The following is a 23,273-nucleotide window of genomic DNA, read 5'->3' as shown; positions in this document are numbered from 1 at the left end:
CTTGAAGAAGGCATCTTCATCAACACATAACACCAGATTAAAGTCAGACTGAAACCATTCCTGGGTCCTACGCTCAGATAATAAAAGAGATAGTCACTCTTAAGTCTTAAGACAATAAAGGCTGACAAGAAATAAACAACAACAACAACAACAATATACCTGGGAAAATAAGCCTTTTCCCCACAGGAACACATGAAAAACAGCACGGGAAATCATATCCAGGTATTTATATATGATTCCTATTCCTTAAAAACAAACCAACCAACAAACCAATTGCTGGTGTACAATAAATCCTGATGGGAAATGCAGTTATCCAACATAGCACTAACTAGCAAGACTGAGACTAACTTATCCAAATCATTGTTTTTCATGAGTGACAGAAACACAGGCTTTCACTGGTTGGACTGTGGAGTCCTAGGATGCTGTTTCTCTAACATATCTAAACGCTGTAAGGCCCCAGCTGTCCCAGGCCTTCCTCCTTGGATTGTTCTCTTCTTGATGATTTTATCCAGTCCCATGGCTTCAAATATCATCTACAACCTGATGATGTTCACATTCATGCCTCCATCTTGGACCTGTCCTGTGAGTTCTAGACTTGCAGATCCAACCATCTACATCCTCGCTGCACTTAACTATGGATTAGAAGATGTCCAGCAGAAAAGTCTTAAATTTCCATCTTAAATAACCTGGTTTCCCCCTTGTATTTGTCATCTCAATTAATGGCATCATCATTGTTCCAGTTGTGGGGCCAAAAAGTTTGGATTCATCTCTGCTCCTAATGTTCATGGATATCCAATCCATCACCAAGTCTTGTTGGCTCTACTTTCATATTAGCCCCTGAATTTGCTTCTCATTTAGCAGTGGTGCTAAACTCTTAGCATAAGGAGATATCATTCTTACCAGGTACCCCTGCACTCTTGTTCCATTATTCCAAAGCCTAAATTATATCATGACCCTCTCTTGCTTAAGATTCTCCATGACTTCCAATTGCACATAGAATGCCATATAAACTTTTACCATTGTGCATCTCACTCCACGACCTCCCTTTGCTCATTGTTCATGATGTTCCAGCCACAGCAGCTTCCTCTCTGTCTCCAGGGGACACCACACTCACTTTCATCTTTGGGCCACTGACTTTGTTCTTCTGCAACCTCCTCTTCCCATTCACTCATTTCTCCCTCTGAGACTCCCTCAGTTGACCTACCACAGTGGCCATTCCATTTACTCTGGATGCCATCACTCAATTTTATCTTTCCCATGACCCTCATCAGCACCTCACGTGATCTTGTTCATTTATTTGTTTTTCTATCTATGGTCCCTCTTTGGCTATTAAAATGCAAATGCTAGGACTTGTGCAGTCTTACTGATTGTCTGATGGGTCATGGTCTTCTGTCTAATAGTCACATTTACTTTTGAGTTGAAAAAAGATGAAGAGAAGTTGGGAGAAGAAATACAACTAAGCCAAAACATGAATGCTGAGCCCCTGCCTTTTAGGTGTGGGAGTGTCACTTTGAGACCTTGGGACAGGTAGGGGCCCAGGGCGACTGAAAAACTCCACTTTCACCTGACAACTGGCATGTTCCTTCTCATCAGACAATAAGAATTACGTAATATTATATTTTTAAAAATCGTAACTGCATCAGTTGTAGCTGCATTATCATTATTATTACGATAATGCTACTAACTGCATAAGTTAGCACAGTTAGTAGCATTATCCATGAAATTTTACCCCCAGATAGTTTTAAAATCTAAAAATACTATGGGGATTATACTAAGTGCTTGGTTGTATTCCTTTTCTCTCCTCCTATGGGCCTTTCTATTTTCCATCTCCATTGCAACCATCTTATCGCAGATGTCCCTGGTGTAAGGAGCTTCAGTGCTTTCTCATATGCTGGAAGTTGGAGGGAAACATGGAACCATAACAAGACAGTGTCCACTGCTGCCAACACAGCCTGGACATTTGCGCGGTGAAGAAACGGGCTTGATGATACTACTCAAACTCTAAGGGCATCATGCCTTTGTCTTTTCATGAAGAACCTCAAGGCTTTCTACTTCATGATATAAGTTTTTCTTTAAAAACCCCTCAATTAAAAAATAGTTGTATTTAATTGCTACTATCAGTTGTAAATAACACTGTATATGAAGCTATAATGCAAAAAATCATGCTAGGGTGGAACCCTTAGCAACGTCAGCATGGAGCTCACTCATACCCTGATGGCTGTTCATAAGGGCCTCTCTAAGAAGGAGAAAGTGGTAAGTTTGTTTCTTGCAGATAGGAGTTATTTTGGCAGGAGATGCCCAGCCTTTGGTTTTGGGAAGTTAGCTTGCCCACAGGGCTCGGGCATTGGAGGCAGGGGAGGGCATACCGTGGTGCTGATCTTGCCATTCTCTGTGGTCATGCTGTCCCTGTGATGTAGGTGTGCAAAGGGCTTGGCCGCCCCCCAGGATTCCAAGTACCGGGTCATGCGGACCGAGGCCCTCATTTTGGCTCCGTCGAGGGTGTGGCGAGGTCTGAAGAGATGCTGGGGGCTCCGTCGTTCTCCCTTGGGGTGAGAAACAAAGCATCACACCTGGCCCAGCACAGGGCCACACATGATCCTTTCGGCATCAGCCTCATTGGACTAGGGTCATATTCCTCCCGACAGACCTCCATTCGCCCTCCGTGCTTTCTGTCCTTATTCCTTCAGTGTTACTGGGGAACACACTATTTGAGTTGAGGGATTTTTTTTTCTTTTTTCAGCTAGCAAAACATACATGTAATTGAGACTTAGAAAAAAATAATGGCATGTTAATGGACATTTTTTATTAAGTAAATTCTTAAAACAGACTGTGCTGATCTGTTTAGCTTTTCCTTGATGGTTGTGTTTTTCTAAAGTGATAACTGTAGCTGTTTCTAATGCTAAATAGCCCCAAACATCGTGTTTTGGTGTTCTTTACCTGAGCATAATGTTCTTTGTACATGTATTTTTTGAGCCCCCCCCATCATCTCCCAGTCCCTGCTGCTTGCCACACATCTATCTCCAGATCGATCATCAAGCTAGTTGAAAGTTTGTCTTCAAAGGTGAAACTGGGGCTTCCCAGATGCTACCATAAGTAAATGTCCATAAAGTTGGTCTTGTTGATTTTATGATATTGGTTTTCATGTTTCAGAGGTCTTTCTTGCTGATATTTGCACCATTTACCAGCTGTGAAATTTGGGAAGAGTTACATAACCCTGAAAGCTTCAGATTCTCAATCTGTAAATAGTGATAATACCCATTTGGCAGGAATCTGAGAAGGGTTAAAAGAAATGAGAACTCTAAGCCCCTTGATCTGGCCTAAATGTGGTGTGAATGAAATAGGAGAGAGTTTCTCACTGTTTGTATGGGGTGGGTCATCTTCCAGGCAATAGATGTTTTTATGTTATGGAAGGTAAATATGCTTGTGCATACAGACATCTCCCAAGCATGTCTATGTAATATTTATGTGTTACTCTTCCAAATATTTCTTCTCTTTTTTTGTATATGTTCATCCTATTTTACTTAATTAGATTTTTATCTTCTAAAGCCCTAAGTAAATTATTTTCTCTTTATTTAATTTCCCAACTGACAGGTATCAACAGCTGTGCCCACTGAGAGGCTTTCAGATGCAGCATCCACCAAGGAATACACCGACTAACACACATGACAGCCTGAACCAGCAACCTGCATCAACACCGTCATCCTGCGGACAAGCAATGCATTTCAACTGCTCATTTAATAAGTATCTGAATTCATGATTACAAAACAGCTTCCGTAATTAAACCACCATATGCATTTAAAATCATTTTGGGGACAAAGAGTAGCAAAAACTTATATTGGATATTGACTAAAAACCACTTATGAATATCAATAATTTGCTCCTCCTCCCTTTTCATCATAGACTCTTTACAATGGTACTGACCTTGGGGTTGATTACAAAGTAGGTTTTCACCAGGTGCTGTTTTAAATATGGGTCCCTAATGTCACCATCTCCCTCCTCCACTTTATAAGCGCCATTCAAGTGCTCCAGGGTGACGGAAGAAATGTGAACACGTCTGAAATTGCATTTTAAAATCACAGTCAAGACACAAAAGGATAAGTGTGAAGGAAGTTGTTCTATTTGCTCATGATTTCTGAAATAATGTATCCACCAAATGAAGGAAAGTCTACATGTTCTTGGGAGCACTGACCACAATTAACTTTAATATAAACTTTTATATTCTATTGACCACTGCTTTGGAAAGATGCTCTTGGAGGTCGTGCACTACTAGTTTTGGAGCTCCTCTGCACTCACAGAAACCTGCATGTTGGGTGTGGTGAATTACAGCAAATACAACTTTATTATCTCGATTTTTTTTGAGAATACCTTTTGAAATGTATGTCATGGGCATTTTAGAAGCATGCTAATCTGTATAATAGTGTAGATTTTCTTTCTCAGTGCTTTCTCTTCTGCGTCTCTAAACTATAGCCCTTGATAAGGATTCTCTTGACTGAAATATGTTATTCTGCCCAGAGAAAGTTGCTGTAGTCACTTATTTTAATATAATGGTTTTAAAGGTCAACAGCTCTAGACAGATGCCATATCTGGACTGTATTGTAAAACATCTTTAAATCAGGTCTCTAGTCATACATTTGCAAATAAGTAAAAGTTTGTAATTTACTGTCTGATATTCACAGTCTTTGAACTATGGACAATAGGGGTCATGGTGTAGGGACTTGAGAGCTCGTCTTTATCTGCTTAATATAAGAGGCTCATATTGGGCGTGAGTAACATGATACCAGCAGAGGCAACAGAAGTGATCAAAAACTCAGCACTCTGTCATTAGGCCAATAATCTGTCATTCCTATAGTGCTGTCTGCTTGAAGAAAGAAATCCAATGCTTGGCCTTACCCAGGGACCCCTCCGGCTTCCATGTGGTTGGCCAAGGTCACGTCATGTGACCACACATCATACTGCCACTTCTGCAGACCAATCACGCCGCACAGGACGTTCCCAGAATGCACGCCCACACGCATGTTGATATCAACTCCAGTAGCATCCCTCACTTTCCTAAAAAGAAGGGAAGTGAGATCATGATCAAGTAACATCCAGTGTTTCCTTTAACTCTTGGCCAATTTTCCCACTGTTTTATTATTCAGAATGTTTCAGACTGTTGGAAATGGCCATGAACCTTCCTAAGGCAGGAGATCACTCCTTTGAGCTAAGAAGGGTTTTTCCTTCCAGTCATTTCAGATTAGACCAATGTTCTTGCCATTAAAGCCAGATTAGGCCAGACTATAGTGATGACAAAACATTTTGGCTATAACTTTTACTTCTGCAGTGAATATGTATCAAGCAACTACCATGTGCTGGCACTTGTCTGCATTTTCATACTAGAATCAGGTGACATTGCCTTGTAATGTCAGAAACAGTCTTAAACAGGGTTTGCAATTTTAGTGCTTAGCACAATGTACCTCACCAATGAATATCTTCTGCTAATAAGAGAACAAGATAGCTCATCTGTGAGCTTAATAATGACTTTAGCTTAAATAAGAATTTTTAGCAAAATAATCATGACATTAAGCCTTTTCAGTTGTGCACATTCTTTAACAAAAAGAGAAAAAATACTTTTTAGGACCCTATCACCAACTCATTAACGGAAAAAAATGATGAACTTCAATGAAGAAAAAATAGAAATGCTTGGCCATGCTTATTTATTCTTGCTAGCTGAATACATTAAAGTAGTATTGCAAAAGAAGTATACAGGAAGATGTTCCTAATTACATCGCGAGAATTACCCCAAGAGGCGATGTGGAGGGAAGCAACGATGCCGACCGCAGCACAATCAAAGAAAGACACTACCACTTGTGAACCGTAGTGAAATGAATCATTAACATCTCAAAATGGCATAGGCATGTATGTCATGCTTAAATGATATAATGATACCATTTTAGCATGCTAAAAATGATCAAACGAAATGGACCCACGATGTAAAAATAAATCGCATTCTGAAAAAAGAACACAGAAAGATATTTTCCTTCCTGTTTCCTTTCCTTTTTTCCCCTCACTGTCTTCCTTTCTTGTTTTTGCAAAAAAAAACCCAGCTACCCATTTGGCTCTATGCAAGTCATCCAAACCTTTCCTTCCTGCCCCACAAAATGAGCCAGAGCATCAACAGGACAAGGAGACCCACCCCCACCCCTTTGCCCTGCATCTGCAGGCTGCGGTTGTGTGAGCACCAGGGCGTGCTCATCTCCAGACTTTGCTTATAATGACTCCTCTTCCTGCTCTCCATGCCCCCAAGCCTCCCTTTGGTGTCATGTGGTCAGCTGGCATTGTTCTTCTGGGCTCAGGCACAGCGCCATTCAGAAAGGCTTTCTGTTCTCTCCCCTCTAGGTTGGTCTAGGCAGCCCTGCTGCCTCTGTCCTCTAACTGCCCTGAGGGCAATTAGCACTCCCTGTCTGTCTCCATCTCTGCCCTCAGCAGAAATTCAGCGTGGGTGGACACAATGTCCTCCAAGTGGATTGTTTACCTCTCAAAGGGTTCAAGGCCCAGTGCAACCACTTCATACAAGATTAATAATGGACCAAGGTCATTTTTGAAAAATGTACTGTGCTTCTGTCTTTGAGCAATGATGATCCTGAAAAATTTGTTAAAGGACCCATAATTGTTCTTAACATTTTATGTTGTTGAGAGGACATTTCCAACCACGTGGCATTTCTGTTTACCAAAATAGGCCAGCAGAGAGCCAAGGAAGGATAAAAATGGAGGAAAAAGGAGTCTCAGATTGTCCATTTGACAGAGCTGAACTCCTTAATGAGCTGACTGGTTAAAACATTAAAACCGTCTCCATGTTGTTTTTTTTTTAAATGAGTTGACCATGGGTTCAAATGGATCAACTCGACACATGTTTTGTTGCATGTATATGCAACTTACGAGCTATAGAAAAATGTTGAAGTCATTGCTTAAAGCTTGCAACAGTAGTAGGCAAACAGTACAGTTTAAGAGAAGGCTTGAGAAGGCTTAATCCCTTACAAAATCAAGGTCCTCAATATTACTTGATTAAAAATAATTTACATGTTCATGACAGAAAAAAGAAATGTTTCTAAGCATTGGAGATGTTCCAAAACTGCAGCTGAAGTCCCTCTGTAGCAGTGCCTGGGCTCGCAGGGAATGAGGTGCTGCTAAGTGTGGAGGTGTGAACACAGAGGGAAGAGCGGGCAGCCGTCTGGGACTCATGCTGCTGGTTCCTATGACACTGAGACCATCTGGCAAAAACCCAAGTGCCAGCTGTGCACATTCCCCTCACTAGCTTAAAAAATGGCAGTTCCTGTCTGGTACCCATCCCACCTCATGCCTCAATGAATGGGAATGGAAATACGCGTCCTTACATGGGAGAGAGGATGAAAGTGGACAAACAATTCCTGGAACTTGCTGAGATGCCCTCTCTGTTGCTGCGCTTTCATAGGGGTGTAACAAAATAAACTTTTTTTTTTTTTTAAAGACAGAATCTTGCTCTGTCGCCCAGGCTGGAGTGCAGTGGACAGTGGTGTGATCTCGGCTCACTGCAACCTCCATCTCCTGGGTTCAAGTGATTCTCCTACTTTAGCCTCCTGAGTAGCTAACATTTCAGGCGTGTGCCACCATGCATGGCTAATTTTTATATTTTTGTAGAAATAGGGTTTCACTACGTTGGCCAGGCTGGTCTCAAGCTCCTGACCTCAGGTGATCGGTCCACCTCAGCCTCCCAAAGTGCTGGGATTACAGGCATGAGCCACCATGCCCAGTCCAAAATAACCATATTATTGATCACCTTGTCTACAATACATGAAGCAAACAGAGGAATAATGTGGAATTCCTTGTTCCTCAAGTGGCAGGTAATAGGGACACAAAGCCATTGCCTGACTTGAGGATTGAGTTGAGGGATTAGCAAGAATTGGGAGAGGTCCCTCAAACCTGTTGACATTACTGAGATTCTGCAGACGTAAGATATTACTGATGCATCAATGATCAAAAAATAAATAAAATGTGGTATATACCTACAGGGGAATATTATGCTGTCATCCAAAGCATCAAAAGGTGCTGACACATGCCACCACAAAAATGAACCTTAACAACACTAGGCCAAGTGACAGAAGCTAAACACAGAAGGAAAGATATTATATGATTCCATTTACATGAAATATCCAGAATAGTAAAAATCACAGAGACAGAAAGTAGAATAGGGATGGCCAGGAGCTGGGAAAGGGGTAATTGGGAGTGACTGCTTAATGGGTATGGAGTTTCTGTCTGGGGTGATGAAAAGGTTCCGGAAGTTGACAGTGGTGATGGTTACACAACACTTTGAATTTACTCAACATCACTGCACAACTGTACATTTTTATGTCTCATCGTACATTTTTATATACACATAAAAATGATTCAAAGAGTAAGATTTATGGTATACATATTTTATCACGGTAAAAAATGTAATAGTATTTCTAATGAACTGGTGACATGCCAGTGCATGTAATGTAAGGATTCTTTCTTCTAAAAGATCTTCAAGACATTGGAATAACTTAAACATGGAATTGGAAACAGTTCATTCAAAAGCAGAAACAAGGTTTTAGTAAATGGGTGGATTCTTTAATCCAGTGTGTTATTGATGCACATAATTTTGCTCTTCATAAGACTCTTTTCCACAACTACTTGAAAAAGAAATTAAGAAAAATACTGAATACTTCCCTCCAATATTACTCATTTCACCTTATGTGGTTGTCACCAGTGGCAGGCTACAAATTTGAAAAAAAATTAATATATTTTTAAATCCAATAGTTCCACTGATTGGATTCACTTATATCTAGGTCCATAGAATTATAAGTAGTTACTTAGTTTTGAAAAAAACGCTAAAAGCTATTTTTCATGTATCAGAGAGTACATATGATTACTTATGGGAAGAAGCAATTATGGCTATTTCTGACACTACGCATTTTGTATAGGAAACTGAGTTCACACTAACTACTCTTTCCATCTCAACTCTCCCATCGACTTCATTTCCCTCCCATTTCTGATCGGTCCAACAGAAGCATGAAGGAGTTTGCTACAGGGCTAGTGAATATGGAACATGCGGGTCTCTCCATTTCATTGGCTGAGGCTGTGTGTGTGCGTGTGTGTGTGTGTGTGTGTGTGTGTGTGTGTATGGTGGGTGCGGTGGGGAGGTGGCGTGGGGTGGGGACATTAATCTTCCCAGGACTGGGCTGGGGAAGTCACCTGTTAATATTTTAGTCGCTTCAGCATATGACCAACACAGTGACAACAGGACTTGATGTACTCTCACATAAAGCCCTTTCCACTTTAATCGTGAGACATAGAAGAAGAACATCAAGCTTGTAATTCCAATCCTGTTCAGATTTTTTTAAAAAAAGTTGAGGATAAGGTCAAATCATTTGACCAAAATGGACAATGAAAAACCCAATGAAGTACAATATTCCAACCATGCAGTCACCAAAAAAAAAGGCTTTATTATTTATAAGAATGTTCTGGCTTCTACAAAGGGCATTACTAAAGAAGGTACTGCTAATAAAACTGTGATGCTGGTAATAAAAATTACCATTTTACCTTATATTTTTACCTTGTAGCAGTCAATGGTAATGATATCATTATTCTATGTAAGCAAATCTTCTCTGGAATCACAGTAAAAAACATTATAGATGCAATGCAGAAAACATATGTTACAAATACAAATTAAAATTAAATTCACAGAGCTGAGCATTTTTGACTTGACGAAAATATTTTTGTATTTTTTTTTATATTAACTGCAGTCTGGTTGTAAAAACTACCTCTTCCCTTACGATGTGTGTGAAGTCACAGAATTTGTCAGAAATTGGAAAGATGATAACATGTGCACACTTTTACCTTAAGATCAAAGAAGACATTCAAAATTTCTTTTAAAAATCACCTTTGAAACAAACAAAACCATCCCTTCCTATAGATTTCCAACTCAGTTTCACTGTAATCTAAGGCTCATAGTAACAATACTAGGCTGGCTCAGGCAGTGCATACCTATCATGCCAGCAATTTGGGAGGCCACGGCAAGCAGATCACCTGAGCCTAGGAGTTCAAGACCAGCCTGGGCAACACAGGGACAGCCCCGTCTCTACAAAAATTACAAAAATTAGCTGGATGTGGTGGTGCTTGTCTGTGGTCTCAGCTACTTGGGAAGCTGAGGTGGGAGGATTGCTTTGGGGTCAGGAGGTAGAGGCTGTAGTGAGCTGTGATCTGGTCACTGCACTCCAGCCTGGGTGACAGACTATGACCTTATCTCAAAAGCAAACCAACAAACAAAAATAATACTAAACACTTAATGAAGTCTTACTTTCCATTCTGTTACTCACATCCCAACAAATGGGTTTCTGCACAATTATATTTAAATGCACAATAATGTATTTAATGCCAGTAGGCAGAACAATAGAAATAGTCATGGGTGAGACTTACAACCCCAAATTGTTAGACAGTTAAAAAAAAATGCTTACTATTGTTTCCTGACTCAGGAAACAACAGACGCTGGAGAGGATGTGGAGAAATTGGAATGCTTTTACACTGTTGGCAGGAGTATAAATTAGTTCAACCATTGTGAAAGATAGTGTGGCAATTCCTCAAGGGTCTAGAACTAGAAATACCATTTGACCCAGCCATCCCATTACTGGGTATATATGCAAAGGATTATAAATCATTTTACTATAAAGACACATGCACACGTATGTTTATTGCAGCACTGTTCACAATAGCAAAGTCTTGGAACCAGCCCAAATGTCCATCAATGATAGACTGGATAAAGAAAATGTGGCACATATACACCATGGAATACTATGCAGCCATAAAAAAGGATGGGTTCATGTCCTTTGCAGCGACATAGATGAAACTGGAAACCATCATTCTCAGCAAACTAACACAGGAACAGAAAACCAAACACCGCATGTTCTCACTCATAAGTGGGAGCTGAACAATGAGAACAATGAGAACACATGGACACAGGGAGGGGAACATCACACACAAGGGCCCGTCAGGGAGGGGGTTGGAGAGGGATAGTATTAGGAGAAATACCTAATGTAAATGACGAGTTGATGGGTGCAGCAAACCAACACAGCACATGTATACCTATGTAACAAACCAGCGAGTTGTACACATGTACCCCAGAACTTAAAGCATATTAAAAAAATGCTTACTAAGTAGTCCACTTACTTTATGGCTTCACACATGTCCAGTCCCATTTTCACACAGTTCTTGGCATGGTTAGGGAGAGATATAGGGAGTCCAGATACACAGTAGTAGCAGTCTCCTAAAATTTTAATTCTCATGCATTCATTCTCCTGGAAGAATAAATTACAGAATTTCAGTTGCATTAAGCACTTGCAAAATGATCTAGATTTATGTAATATCATCAAGCGCCAGCTCTGCTCACACCATTCCAGAGGCGTCTGGAGAGAGCAATGAGAACCAGTTGGGCTTCCCTTCATTACCCAACCAGAATGAGCTGCCCTCCCCTACGTGCCGATTTCCAAAGTGGAATAAATAAAGAAAAGGGGGAAAAAATGGGAAAGAAGGGAGAATGTTCTGGAATGATTTATACTCCATAGAAGCAGAGAAAGATGGCGATGGGGCCAATCTCTTTAGTCTGAGCAGCTCCAAACATTTATGGTGAAATAAAACATTCTATGCACAGCTGAGTCTTTCAGAGTAGAAAATGATGACCAGCACTCCGTGTGAATTAGAATCTCATGTCCTTCCCTACTGTGCTTATGGTTTCTTTCATTTATTTTAAATCTAAAGCAGATTCTTACCTGCAGATATGTTCCTTCTGATAGACATCACCACACCTAATAAGCTACCATTCAAAACACTGCCAAGTAATTTAAAAGTTAATTCTCATCTTAGGTTCAACTGTTTTAATGTAAAGTTTGACTACCTCATTATTTTTCTGGGCTAAGTTTTGTGTTTATATTTTAATATTTAGATTAACTGCATTCATACATGTTGATCCTCTATTTGTTTCTAACCCTTTGATGCAGCTTACAGACTCTTCAGTAAAATAAAAGAAAACTAAAAACAAAAAAGATGTACCAAATGAGGGCATTTTTTTTTCTCTAACACAAACACAGGCTTATGTATAAACTGAACAAATTTGAAATAATCAAGTGAACACATCTTCTTCTCAAACATGTGTTAGTTTTGCTGAATATTTTGCATATTTCTTTCCCTGTCTGATAGTGCACAAGCCAGGATGTACTTTCATATGTATCTATAGTACTACAGATGATGTGCTTAGTAATTCCTGATGACAATATTATGAACAAGAAAAAGGCAAACAATTACATGTTAATCAAGCTTCCCTCCCATACTTCCTAAACAGATATTCTGAGACTAAAAATCATGAAAGTTACAGTGAGTGGCAATGATTTCGAGTTCCTTAGTGTAAGGTTATGTGCTTTACACAGTACTCAATGCACTGGGGTGTCGGTCTGCTGACAAGAACCCCCCGTTATTGAACAGTGAGCCATGAACTCATGATGAAGGCACACTGCCCCTCTGACCAATGATGGATAAAGCCAAGGCTGTACACTCCTTTGTTCCATTGACTACAGGAAGTCATGCCGAGTACCTCTGTTATGGGTAATGAATTGTGTCCTTCCAAACTCACATGTTAAAGTCAGTCCTGATACCTGTGAATGTGAACCTGTTTGGCAATAGGGCTGTTGCAGATTTAATTAGTTAAGAGGAGGTAGAACTGGAGTTGGGTGGGCCCTTATCCTCTAAGAAGGAAACCTGTACACCGAGACAGGCACGTTGAGGAGAGAATGTCATCTAAACACTGGAGTTATGCTGTTCCCAGCCAAGATAGAAACGTTTCTTCCTAACACGAATAGGTAGTCCAACAAAAATGACCTTTTATTAATTCAAACTTTTAAGACATCATGTAAGTTTCAAACCTTTCTTTTCCTATAAATGAACACCCATAAAACTCACCCCCTTCCTTTGGCTTGGTAGAGGAAGGAAGCAGAGCTGTGCTTTAGCTGATTTTTTACAATCTCCAGTGAGAGCTGTGTCATGGTCAGCGGAACTACAGGAGGCAAAAACCTTGGGGGGTTGGGCGCAAGAATAATCATACTAACATCTGCAAGCCAGATTTCTTCCTAAGAGACTTGGCTGGAATGTTCCGTCTTGTTGAAAAGTGATCTAAATCACACAGTGAACTAAATTTAGGACCAATTCCTCCATAGATAAGTAACTGATATTAGTAGGCATAATGAAGCATTTTTGTTGTTGTCGGGAACAATTCAAAGAGAGAATTGACCAGAAACATTTAATGAGAAGTACAGGGCTTGCAGGAAGACACTTTTTGCCATCGATATGGCCACCGACAACTGTGACAGTTCTAATAAATAATAGGGTCTAGTGTGGTTTCAGATGGTTTCACGTCAACTCCTATCTGTGAAATTGTCCATGAAAGAGCATACAAATGGAAGACCCTGAACTTCCATTTCTGTTTAAGTGGCACAAGAATCAAAGGATAAAAATGAGACAAGAGTAGGGGAAGGCTTTGCATGGAAGATACCCATTCTATTTCAGGGGTTCTTCCAGGGTCCTGCTTAACAATAAGAATAGAGAATGTTGGCAACTAGAGGAGTGGAAACGATCCTACCAGATCCTTGACATGGAAATGCCTCAAAGAGCACCTTAAAATAGTACCATGCAGAGGGATTTGCAAATGGAATCTCACTGCCTGGAATGTATATATTATATGTGTGCTGAATTATACATAGGGGGAAGTTTTAAAATAGATAAAAACGTGATAATGATATGCCATGCTGTTTCTCATCCCTGAGACAGGTTTGAGGCTTATGAAAGACCAATAGCAAAGAAATCCAACTTTTACAAACAACCTTCCTAAAGGACGCTTTTATGAAAAAGTAAACTATTGATAGGTGGATGAAGAAAAATGAAACCAAGAGTTTAGAAATCTTCAGAGAGCAAGAGAATCCATAACACTCACCTTTGCAATTTGATCAAACTTTCCGAAGAGCTCATTCAGCATGTGAACTAGTTCTCCTGGGGAGCAGTCACTTGCCAGCCGGGTAAAGCCAACAATGTCAGCGTATAAGATGCTGAGGGAAGAAAGGAGGTGGGGAGACAGAGTTTTCCAGTTTATCCATGTTTTAAGAAAGTAATAATAATTTTGCCATTAAAATCGTGTAATTTTGTTTATATTTTCATGAGTAAGATGTCATTTTTTGAATTAAGAATATATAAACATTTTTTGAAACTTGTTAATTAACATTTTTGAGGTTAAACTTTTGTAGTTAAGATGGGGAGTGAAGCAGCAAAATAATTTTTAAAAATTCTGTTTATATTGAGTCAAAGTAGAAACTGGAAAAATAATCCTCTTTTTACAAAATATTCATTGAATGATTCTGGAATCCCTCCTATCTGCCAGGATGAAGCAGACATGGAATATCTTCCTGATGTTCAGAATTTAGCTGGGACGATGTATTGAACACATGTGGACATCAACAAATGTCCAATTACGAATCATAAAAAGGGTTACAAAGGAAAACGAGACTGTTATGAGAGAGAAGAGTAGGGGCAGATTGGACAGTGAGGAGGCCGGGAAGGTCACTCTTAGGAAATGACAGAACAGCTCCCTTCATGGGATGTACACACTAGGAAAGGCGAGTGTGAGATTCCTTAGAGCTTTTATGTGTTTAAAACAGGAAAACACAGCACCTGTGTGCACACTGCAACTTTTCCTACACACACAATAACACGTTTCTGATTTGTATCAAGGTCTTATAAAGAAGCCTAAATTTCTGTAGGTGGTTTGAGATTCACAAAGTGAATATGTATGACTTAAGATGTCCCATGGAACAAAAACAACTACTATTTCACAGCCATTAGGATGGCTCTTATAAAACATACAAATAATGGTTGTGGATGAGAACCTGGAGAAACTGGAGTACACGTGCATTGCTGGTGGGCACGTAAAATGATGCAGCCACTCTGAAAAACAATATGGTTGGTCCTCAAAAAAATTAAACAAAATACCATATGATTCAGCAGTGCCACTTCTGGGTATATATCCAAAGATCTGAAATCAGGAACTTGAATAGATATTTGTACATGAATGTTCATAGCTGTAGTATTCACAATAGCCGAAAGATGGAAGCAAACCAAATGTCCATGGACAGATGGATGAATAAACAAAATGTGGTCTATCCATACAATGGAATGTCAGGTAGCCTTTAAAAGAAATGAAGTTCTGACATGTGCTGAAACTCCTGAAAACCTTATGCTAAGTAAAATAAGCCAGGTGCAAAGAACAAATACTGTATGATTCTACATAAATGAGGCACACAGGATAGTCAAACCATAGACACAGAAATTCGAATGCTGGTTGCCTGGGACTTGGGGGAAGGAGAGGTGCGGAGTTGTTGTTTAATGGGTTCGGAGCTTTAGTTTGGGATGAAGAAAAAGTTCTGGAGATGGATAATATTGATGGCCGTAGAACAGCGTAAGTGTCCGTGATCCAACTGAACTGTACACTTAAAAACGATTGCAATTGTAAATGTTATGCTATGCATATTTTACAATAAAAAAAAAAAAAGTACAAACAGGGGCACCAGTCAGCAGGGTCTCAGCCAGAGCAGGGCAAGACTCTGCTGTTGGCCATACTCTGCTCCTTCTGCTAAGCCCAGGATGTGTGGCTGCACCTTAGAGGAAATACTTGCTCCTCTGCTGATGGACACGACCTATGGGAGAGCTCTGATGGTTACAGGAAAATCAGGGTTTCGAGGGCAGCTTTACCCTCCACTCTGTTCAGATGATCCTGAGAAATCATCCCTATTTCTTCCATGCTGACTTACAGCGGCAGCTATCACAAGTGCTGAGCCATTGTGCGAGAGGAAGGATGAACCATGCTCGCTCAGAGAAAGAGTCCCTGATTCAAAGCAGTATCGGGAGGTAGCACGTGTGGATGGGCAGTTGACTCCACTTACTTCTTTTTCACATCGTCTCCAGTGCTTCTTGTGCTCAAAACTTACAGTGAACAAAGCAGCTCTGACACAGGCTACCTGCAGATAGCTTAAGCTGGTCCAGAGGTTATTTTGCAGCAAAGGGATTAAAAAGGTAAGCAGGTGGCCAGGTATGGTGGCTCATGCCTGTATTCCTAGCCCTTTGGTAGGCCAAGGTGGTTGGATCACTTGAGGTCAGGAGTTCGAAATCAGCCTGGCCAACATGGCGAAACCCTGTCTCTACTAAAAAATATTAAAAAATTAGCTGGGCATGGTGGCAGGTGCCTGTAATCCCAGCTACTTGTGAGGCTGAGACAGGAAAGTTGCTTGAACTTGGGAGGCGGAGGTTGCAGTGAGCCAAGATTGCACCATTGCACTCCAGCCTGGGTAATAGAGTGAGACTCCATCTCAAAAACAAAACAAAACAAAAGCAGCCAATTGTGATGCAAGGTATAAAGCTGCAAAGGATTATGGTAGAGAAAGTACAGTGCACTTATGGGACCGTAGAGGAAGAAAACCCCACCTAGAGCCTGACCATATTGCCACTTTAGAAAGATCACTCCTGCTGTGGCCACCTGGATGCAGGCAGGTCAGTTAGAACTCTATCCTTGGAATCCTGGAGAGCCCCACTGAAGGTCTATAATGTGGTGAAATAGAAGTGGACAGACGTGGGAGACAGGAAGAAGAATGAACTGATTTGCCACTAATTTGATGTTGTAGCAGGGGTTGTCTGGGAGAGGGAAGCATTGAAAATAAAGATCCTATATCTGGTTGAGCGACAGAGTTCAGAAATCTAGGTTTGTGCAAATCAAAACAAGTGTGTAGGGGAAGATGACTAGTCCAACTTTGGTTGTGCTGTGCTTGATGGTGGTGTCTTAGATACACATTAAGTAGATGAGTATGGAAAGCTATGGTTGAGGCCTGTGTATGAGCATCATTTAGGTGGGAATTAAAGTCCTGGAAGAGGACTGGAGAGAAACAGAGAGGAGGTAAGAGAGAGCCCCCAACATATTCTCATTTACAGGACAGACTTGATTGAGGGAAAAGAAAAGAACAAAACAGACTGTCAGAAGAAAACTAAGGGAATGCAATGTCATGAGACAAAGGGATGCGAAAATTCTTTAAGTGGGAGGACAAGGCCAAGGTGTCAGGTATACTTGAGTGGTCAAAAAGTGACTTAAAAATATTTCCCAAGATGGGAGGGGCATTGCTGAATTTCAGACATTTAAGGCTAGAAAGAGCCATTAATAGCATAATATACTTACATAACTAAATGTTTCTTCTGTAATTGTATAGGCAAAATGCTCACAAACCTGAAGGCAAGCCAGTATTTTAAATAATTTTACTCCTTAACATGTGTGAACTTTCTTTGAATGTATTTAGTTTTTACTATCATGTATCCATCCAGTCGTGCTTCCTTAGTTCCCATTCATACACAAATGTGTTTCTGTTACCTCCTTCCTGATACGAGTTTCCTGTATCACACTGACATCTGTGTATGCTTGGGTATTATATAGCTTTTCTAAAATCTGGTGTCAAATGAGATTTGTCCTAACAATGTCTTTAAGTAACAGCTAAATTTATTTCTTATTAACAAGCTTCGAAAAACGTAAACCTGAAGCAGCCTGGCTCTTCTAAAAACTCTAACGACTAAACTAAGACCATCAAAACATAACAAATGAGGTCAGATACACGCACAGGTTACTTATGGTGATAACTCAGTGATATGGTTTGGATTTGTGTCCCCACCCAAATCTCATGTCGAATTGTAATCCCCAGTGTTGGAGGAGGGGCCTGGGAGGTAACGGACCAGAGGGGTAGATTTCCCCCTTGCTGTTCCCGTGATAGCGAGTGAGTTCTCACAAGTTCTGGTTGTTTAAAAGTGTGCGGCACCTTCCCCTTCCCTCTCTTTCTCCTTCTCTGGACACATAAGATATGCCTGCTTCCCCTTCCCCTTCTGCCGTGATTATAAGTTTCCTGAGGCCTCCTCAGCCATGCTTCCTGTACAGCTTGCAGAACCATGCGTCAATTAAACCTCTTTTCTTTATAAGTTACCCAGTCTCAGGTAGTTTTTTATAGCAGTGCAAGAATGGACAAATACACACAGCTAGAATGCAAAGTAGTGCATTAACACACTGAGTGGATGAAAGAACAAACCCCCAAAAGAAGTGGTACTGGGAAAGGGAGGGACACAGAAATCAAAATAGTCTGGGTGAGCCTCGCTCTGCTGTGGTTCGGAGACAGGGGCAGGAGAGAAATGGGAGGGACGATCCTCTCCAGCCTCAAGTGAGGCCTCCTCACAATTCCTCTCTAGAGCTCGTGGGAGACAGAAGCCTCACACCAGTCTCCTTCCCTACTATAATCCCATGAAGATAACATGTTAGTTTCCTAGGCACTGTAATTCCCAGAATGACTCCTGGGAAGTAGATATGAGTCTACCAGTCTCAGAAAAGCAGTCACTTTCACAGTAAATTAACTAAGGTGCACATCATTGTTCTGTGACACTGGTCACTGGTTTTCCAGATCTCCTCATGCTGATGGAGAGAAGAACACCCAGTTTCCCTGGGATGTGCTGTCTTCACAGAGGCCCTGCTCCTGCAAAGTCTATTTGGAGGACTCAGTCTTTATGCTTGGAGATCCCACAGACTCTCCCTCCAATCTTACTGCAATCTGACCACAGGGTTTCCAGAATGAAGACCCCGCTGTCCCCCTCACTCCTTTCTGTGACGGATGCTTGGCCACAGAAGCCAGGGCTGTGAAGGACAACTCAATCCAATACAGCAAACAGCATCCTATTTTCTCATCTTAATGTGAAGGCCCCGAGAGGCAGCAACAGGTGAGTGGGGTGGCAGAATTTGGGTGATTATTTCCCCTGTAAAGGATCCACTGTCACAAAGGAGAGACAGTGATATGAGACGTGAGATCCCAGGCAAAATGTCTCCAATCAGGCAAACAGGCTCCCAGACCAGCCAAGGAGTCAGCACAGCATCGTACCTCACGTTGGTATGCCGCTTCACGTACAGGTTGTGGAAGTTATTTGTGTTCTCCATCTGGCCTGCCTTGGGGCCCTGCAACCTCTGGATGATCTCCGCTTTCATCTCCATGGCGATGTGGGCCGGCAGCAGGGAGAGCAGAAGCCGCTCCTGGACAAGGTGAGGAAGGAGGAACAAATGTCTCTCAGACAACGCGAGGGATGACCAAATGACACTGGAGATCCTCACTGATTTGTAGGAAGGCCAATTTGGGAATTCTTTCCCAGAAGCTAAAATACAGATTCTAGAAATATATATTGGGAATAAAAAGAGATTTTCTAAGGTCAGAGTGTATTATTATATTATTTATTGAATTCTAAGAGTGTGTTCTTCAGCATGAAGAATAAAGGAAAGCAAAGTTGTTTCCCCAGAGATTTTAAAATCTATTTTGATTTTAAAGTAGCAAAGCAGAAACAATATTAAAATTTCAGAAACCACTGGTCACTCTAAGATAGAAAACACTCATTTTCGCCTGCTTGTTCATTTCTGAGCTAAAATGCTAGCTTTATTGCACTTAAGAAAGACAGCTGATAGTCTACCTATTGTGCATTTCTTAAATAAGATAAATACTTTCAAAGATTTCATTTCCTCTATGATAAGCACCCAATCCTCTTTAGTAATTCTAAGCTATTATAAAAATGGAGTCAGAAGTGTTAGCTTCTGTAAAATGTCATCCATAAGAAACTACAGGTGGAACACCAGGAAATGATAACATATGAGCTTTTTGAGTATTTTTGGTCTTTATATTCAGTAAGTTCAGAAAACAGTAAATATTAGTAAACAATACTGTACTCATTTTAACATAAACTTATTTTAGTTAGAGTGGCATTTTCTCATTCTCCTCAGTGAAAATACACAATAGGTTTTGGAGGAAAAGTCTAACAGAAGGGTAATCTTCAGGACGTACATCCATCCTGGAGTATTTTAATGTTAATCCATTTTAGAAAGCACCATATTCTTCAGCTATTGTAGAGTTTGGCAACTGATATTCAAGTTGATAAACAAATATTTCTTCAATGAAACACTTTATCTATGACATCTTTATCTATCACATTGTCTCTCTTTCTCTTTTTCTTTTTTTGGCAAGCTGATGAGGGATTAGGGGAGGAGGGGAAGCTTGGATTTGCTTTCAGGTTCACAGGGCCAGGTGTCAATCTCTTTGTCCACTCCTAGTGCACATCGCTTGGGTGGCTGTTGGAAAATTCCCCTGAGAGAGCTGAGGGTGGGCCAGGAGTGCATTCTGATGCAGATGGGATAATCCTGCCCCCGGCTCATCCCTCCAAGGAAAGACAAGTACAAAGGCAACAGAAGACACAGTATGTACCCATGGGGGAACCTCAGTGTATAGTAGGTAGTTTCTCCATGTACTGGCATAACTGAGCATTGATCATTTGTTCATTCATTCATTCACTTATTCACTTATTCAGAAAGTATCCATCTTTGACCAATAAATGCCATGCCCTTTGAAAAGCACTAATGGTAAATTAAAGAAGGATGCCCAGACTCTCTGCTTTGGTTGCCCTTCTGTTTCCCAAGAGTCAGGCATTAAGCTTCTTCCAAACACCACCCTGTCTGTCTAATCTCGTCTGACAGCAAGTGCACTGTGTGTTGAAGCCTTGGTTATGAATGATATGATACCAGAGACCCTGTCACATTCTTCTTTGATTTACCATTAGCGCTTTTGAAAGGGCATGGCCTGATCCCACTCTCTTCTCAGAGCCCACTTGAAAAAACCAGGGGGTTTGTTCTAAGTTAATGGCACTTCAATTGCTAGCTTTCATCATTTTGAGATAAAGAACTACTCTGTCATCTACTCACATTTGGCTACTCATCCCCCAAATGCATAAACTTGCCACTTGTCTTCATTTTCTCTATGCTTTGGCCTCTGTGACTCATGAAATTGTTAGACCTTTGGGAAACTCCAAAGGTAATCAAACAAGTTTGATTACCCATGGCAGTGTTTAGCAGATAGAAGTTGTCCTATAAATTTTAGGGGTTGAGTTCTGCTAGTATTGCCTCCACTGAATTCCATTTCTGCAGGTCCTGAGCGTATAGTACAGTGAGGCACCCTGTGGGTGGTCACTTCCTATTCTTTCTGTTTATTGAGTAATAGATGGAATAATTGGAGTGAGGCCAAAATTTTACATACAAAGGAATTATAATGTCCAAAGTCTATTCACACCAATAGAGGAAAGCTGGTGAGGAAAGTGTGAAATTTCTATCCACAAACATCAGAGACCTGGTCAGTCATGGTGACTGACACCTGTAGTCCCAGCACTTTGGGAGGCTGATGCGGGCAGATCACCTGAGGTCAGGAGTTCGAGACCAGCCTGGCCAACATGGTGAAACCCTGTCTCTACTAAAAATGTTTTTAAAAATTAGCTGGGCGTGGGGGCAGTCGCCTGTAGTCCCAGCTACTCCAGAGGCTGAAGCAGGAGAATCGCTTGAATCTGGGAGGCAGAGGTTGCAGTGAGCCAAGATTGTGCCACTGCATTCCAGCCTGGGCAACACAGCGAGACTCTGTCTCAAAAAAAAAAAAAATCAGGAGACCTGTCTAGTCATATTCTCAGACATGAACAGAGGAGCCCCTGATGGGAGAAGGGAGGCATGTGGCTTTGAGGTTTCCCATTGAATCTGTCATAATCAAAGCACGTAGATGTTGAAAACAAATGTTATTTCTAGAGCAGTGATAAGGAATATTAACATGTAGACTATAAATAATTATGGGTCTGGATCCAGGCTATCTATTCAGAAATTCCAGTAGAATCTGTGCATCTACAGAGATGTCTTAAGATTGGCTTGATTAGGTTTAAACCCATTTTGTACTCTTTCTGATGGGTGATGAGTCAAGGGCTGAGACAAAATGAAATGCACCAAGCCACAGGCGCTCAGTGTACATAACTCTCCATTAGCAGAGCTTATGATGATAACCTGTGTGTACGTGGATTCAATACCATCTTCCATTGAATTTAAAACAGTCGACATTCCCAGTGTTTACATGAGTTTCTAGCTATGCTTCTTATAGCCGAGGCTGTCAATACCCTACTCATTTCCCTTCTTCCTTGCTTGGGGGTCACTGTAGATTGTTCCTTCCTGAATGTATGGTTTCCTGTGTGTCCGCTAATGAAGAGGTAGCTGATGAATAAATACTCCAGCTTTTGCATCAACATCCCTCATTGGGAAATCTGAGCATGGTCGGTACATCCCTCAGAGAATCCCAGGCAAGACTGAGCCCTGCTTCCATCATCAGCCCCTTTGACGAGCTGACTTCCCTCTTTGGAGGGAGCTGACCTCATGGTCCCATGCCCTCACCCTGCTAAAGAGAACCACTTCCCAACTAAGTTACTGTACCCAGACCCTTGTCTTAGGATCTGCTTGTGGTAAACCTAACAGATATTCCCAAGCATCATCTCTCCTCCTCCTATATTCTGTAATAAGATTATGCTAAGCCCCAAATCACACAGAGCCGGTCCTTCCTGAAAGATACAGATTCTATGATCAAAAAAAGAGAATCAAATATAGTAATCCTTTTCCACACCCAGAGTCTCATTTAACAACCAAATGTAAGTTAAAATCTTTATTTTAGACCCAAATGTAGAAGGATGACTGACTTTTAATAGGTGGTTTAAAAAATATAGAAAGTAAACTTCATATGTTGTACAAAACAAGAATTTTTTTCTTTTGTTGGAAGTATTCAAGAATCCATGTGAATTTAGACTGAAATGAAGATGCTGGTAACTGCCAACCAGCCAAATAAAAGAACTCAAGCCTTCCCCCCATCATTCAGTGCTGGCACCACTGGTGGCTGGTAGATAGCACTGGACCTGGCGACAGCTCAGTGTCCATGCTTTGAGGGTGCCCGTGCCCTCTAGGTGATCACAGTGCTGGGCAATCGAATGAGTTACCAAAAAAAGCCTGAGCTCAAAAGTGGTGAAGCAAGACTCCTTCCTTTACATTTGTCTTTCTTCCCTTTAAAAATGTTCTGATCTGAAGGAAAAGCCCACTATTATGGCACACATGATAAATTTCAATCCAATTTGTAAAATCTGACAATGTTAATACTTCTATTAATATTTTAGCTTTTTGCGAATGTAGTTGTGTGCCCTGCCAAATTTTCTGAAAGGAACACACACACTTAAGTGCTTAATATACTGGGTATAACTTAGCTACATTATTTTCCCAAGTTTTTTGGAGAAATTCCTTAGGGATACTTTTGAAA

General features: G+C 40.9%; 1 protein-coding gene and 1 long non-coding RNA gene across 2 annotated transcripts in view; one reads left to right on the top strand and one right to left on the bottom strand.

Annotated features, from left to right (window-relative positions):
- LOC112626799 overlaps positions 1-3,958 on the top strand; it is a 41,536-nt gene extending 37,578 nt beyond the window's left edge. Inside the window, exon 3 of the long non-coding RNA XR_003119961.1 lies at positions 3,592-3,958. This is a non-coding gene — a long non-coding RNA (uncharacterized LOC112626799). The remainder of the gene's footprint in view (positions 1-3,591) is intronic.
- The window catches only part of ADCY2 (adenylate cyclase 2), a 423,318-nt gene that overhangs the window by 113,672 nt on the left and 286,373 nt on the right, over positions 1-23,273 (bottom strand). The window contains exons 5-10 of the mRNA XM_025387564.1: positions 19,017-19,165; positions 14,009-14,120; positions 11,200-11,327; positions 4,891-5,049; positions 3,922-4,054; positions 2,367-2,543 (exon numbers count right to left, since the gene is read on the bottom strand). Of these exons, the coding sequence (XP_025243349.1) occupies positions 2,367-2,543; positions 3,922-4,054; positions 4,891-5,049; positions 11,200-11,327; positions 14,009-14,120; positions 19,017-19,165 (858 nt within the window). The remainder of the gene's footprint in view (positions 1-2,366; positions 2,544-3,921; positions 4,055-4,890; positions 5,050-11,199; positions 11,328-14,008; positions 14,121-19,016; positions 19,166-23,273) is intronic.

Source organism: Theropithecus gelada, chromosome 6 (genome assembly GCF_003255815.1).
Source record: "Theropithecus gelada isolate Dixy chromosome 6, Tgel_1.0, whole genome shotgun sequence".
NCBI classification, from domain to species: domain Eukaryota; kingdom Metazoa; phylum Chordata; class Mammalia; order Primates; family Cercopithecidae; genus Theropithecus; species Theropithecus gelada.
This window is presented reverse-complemented; position numbering and strand designations above follow the sequence as displayed.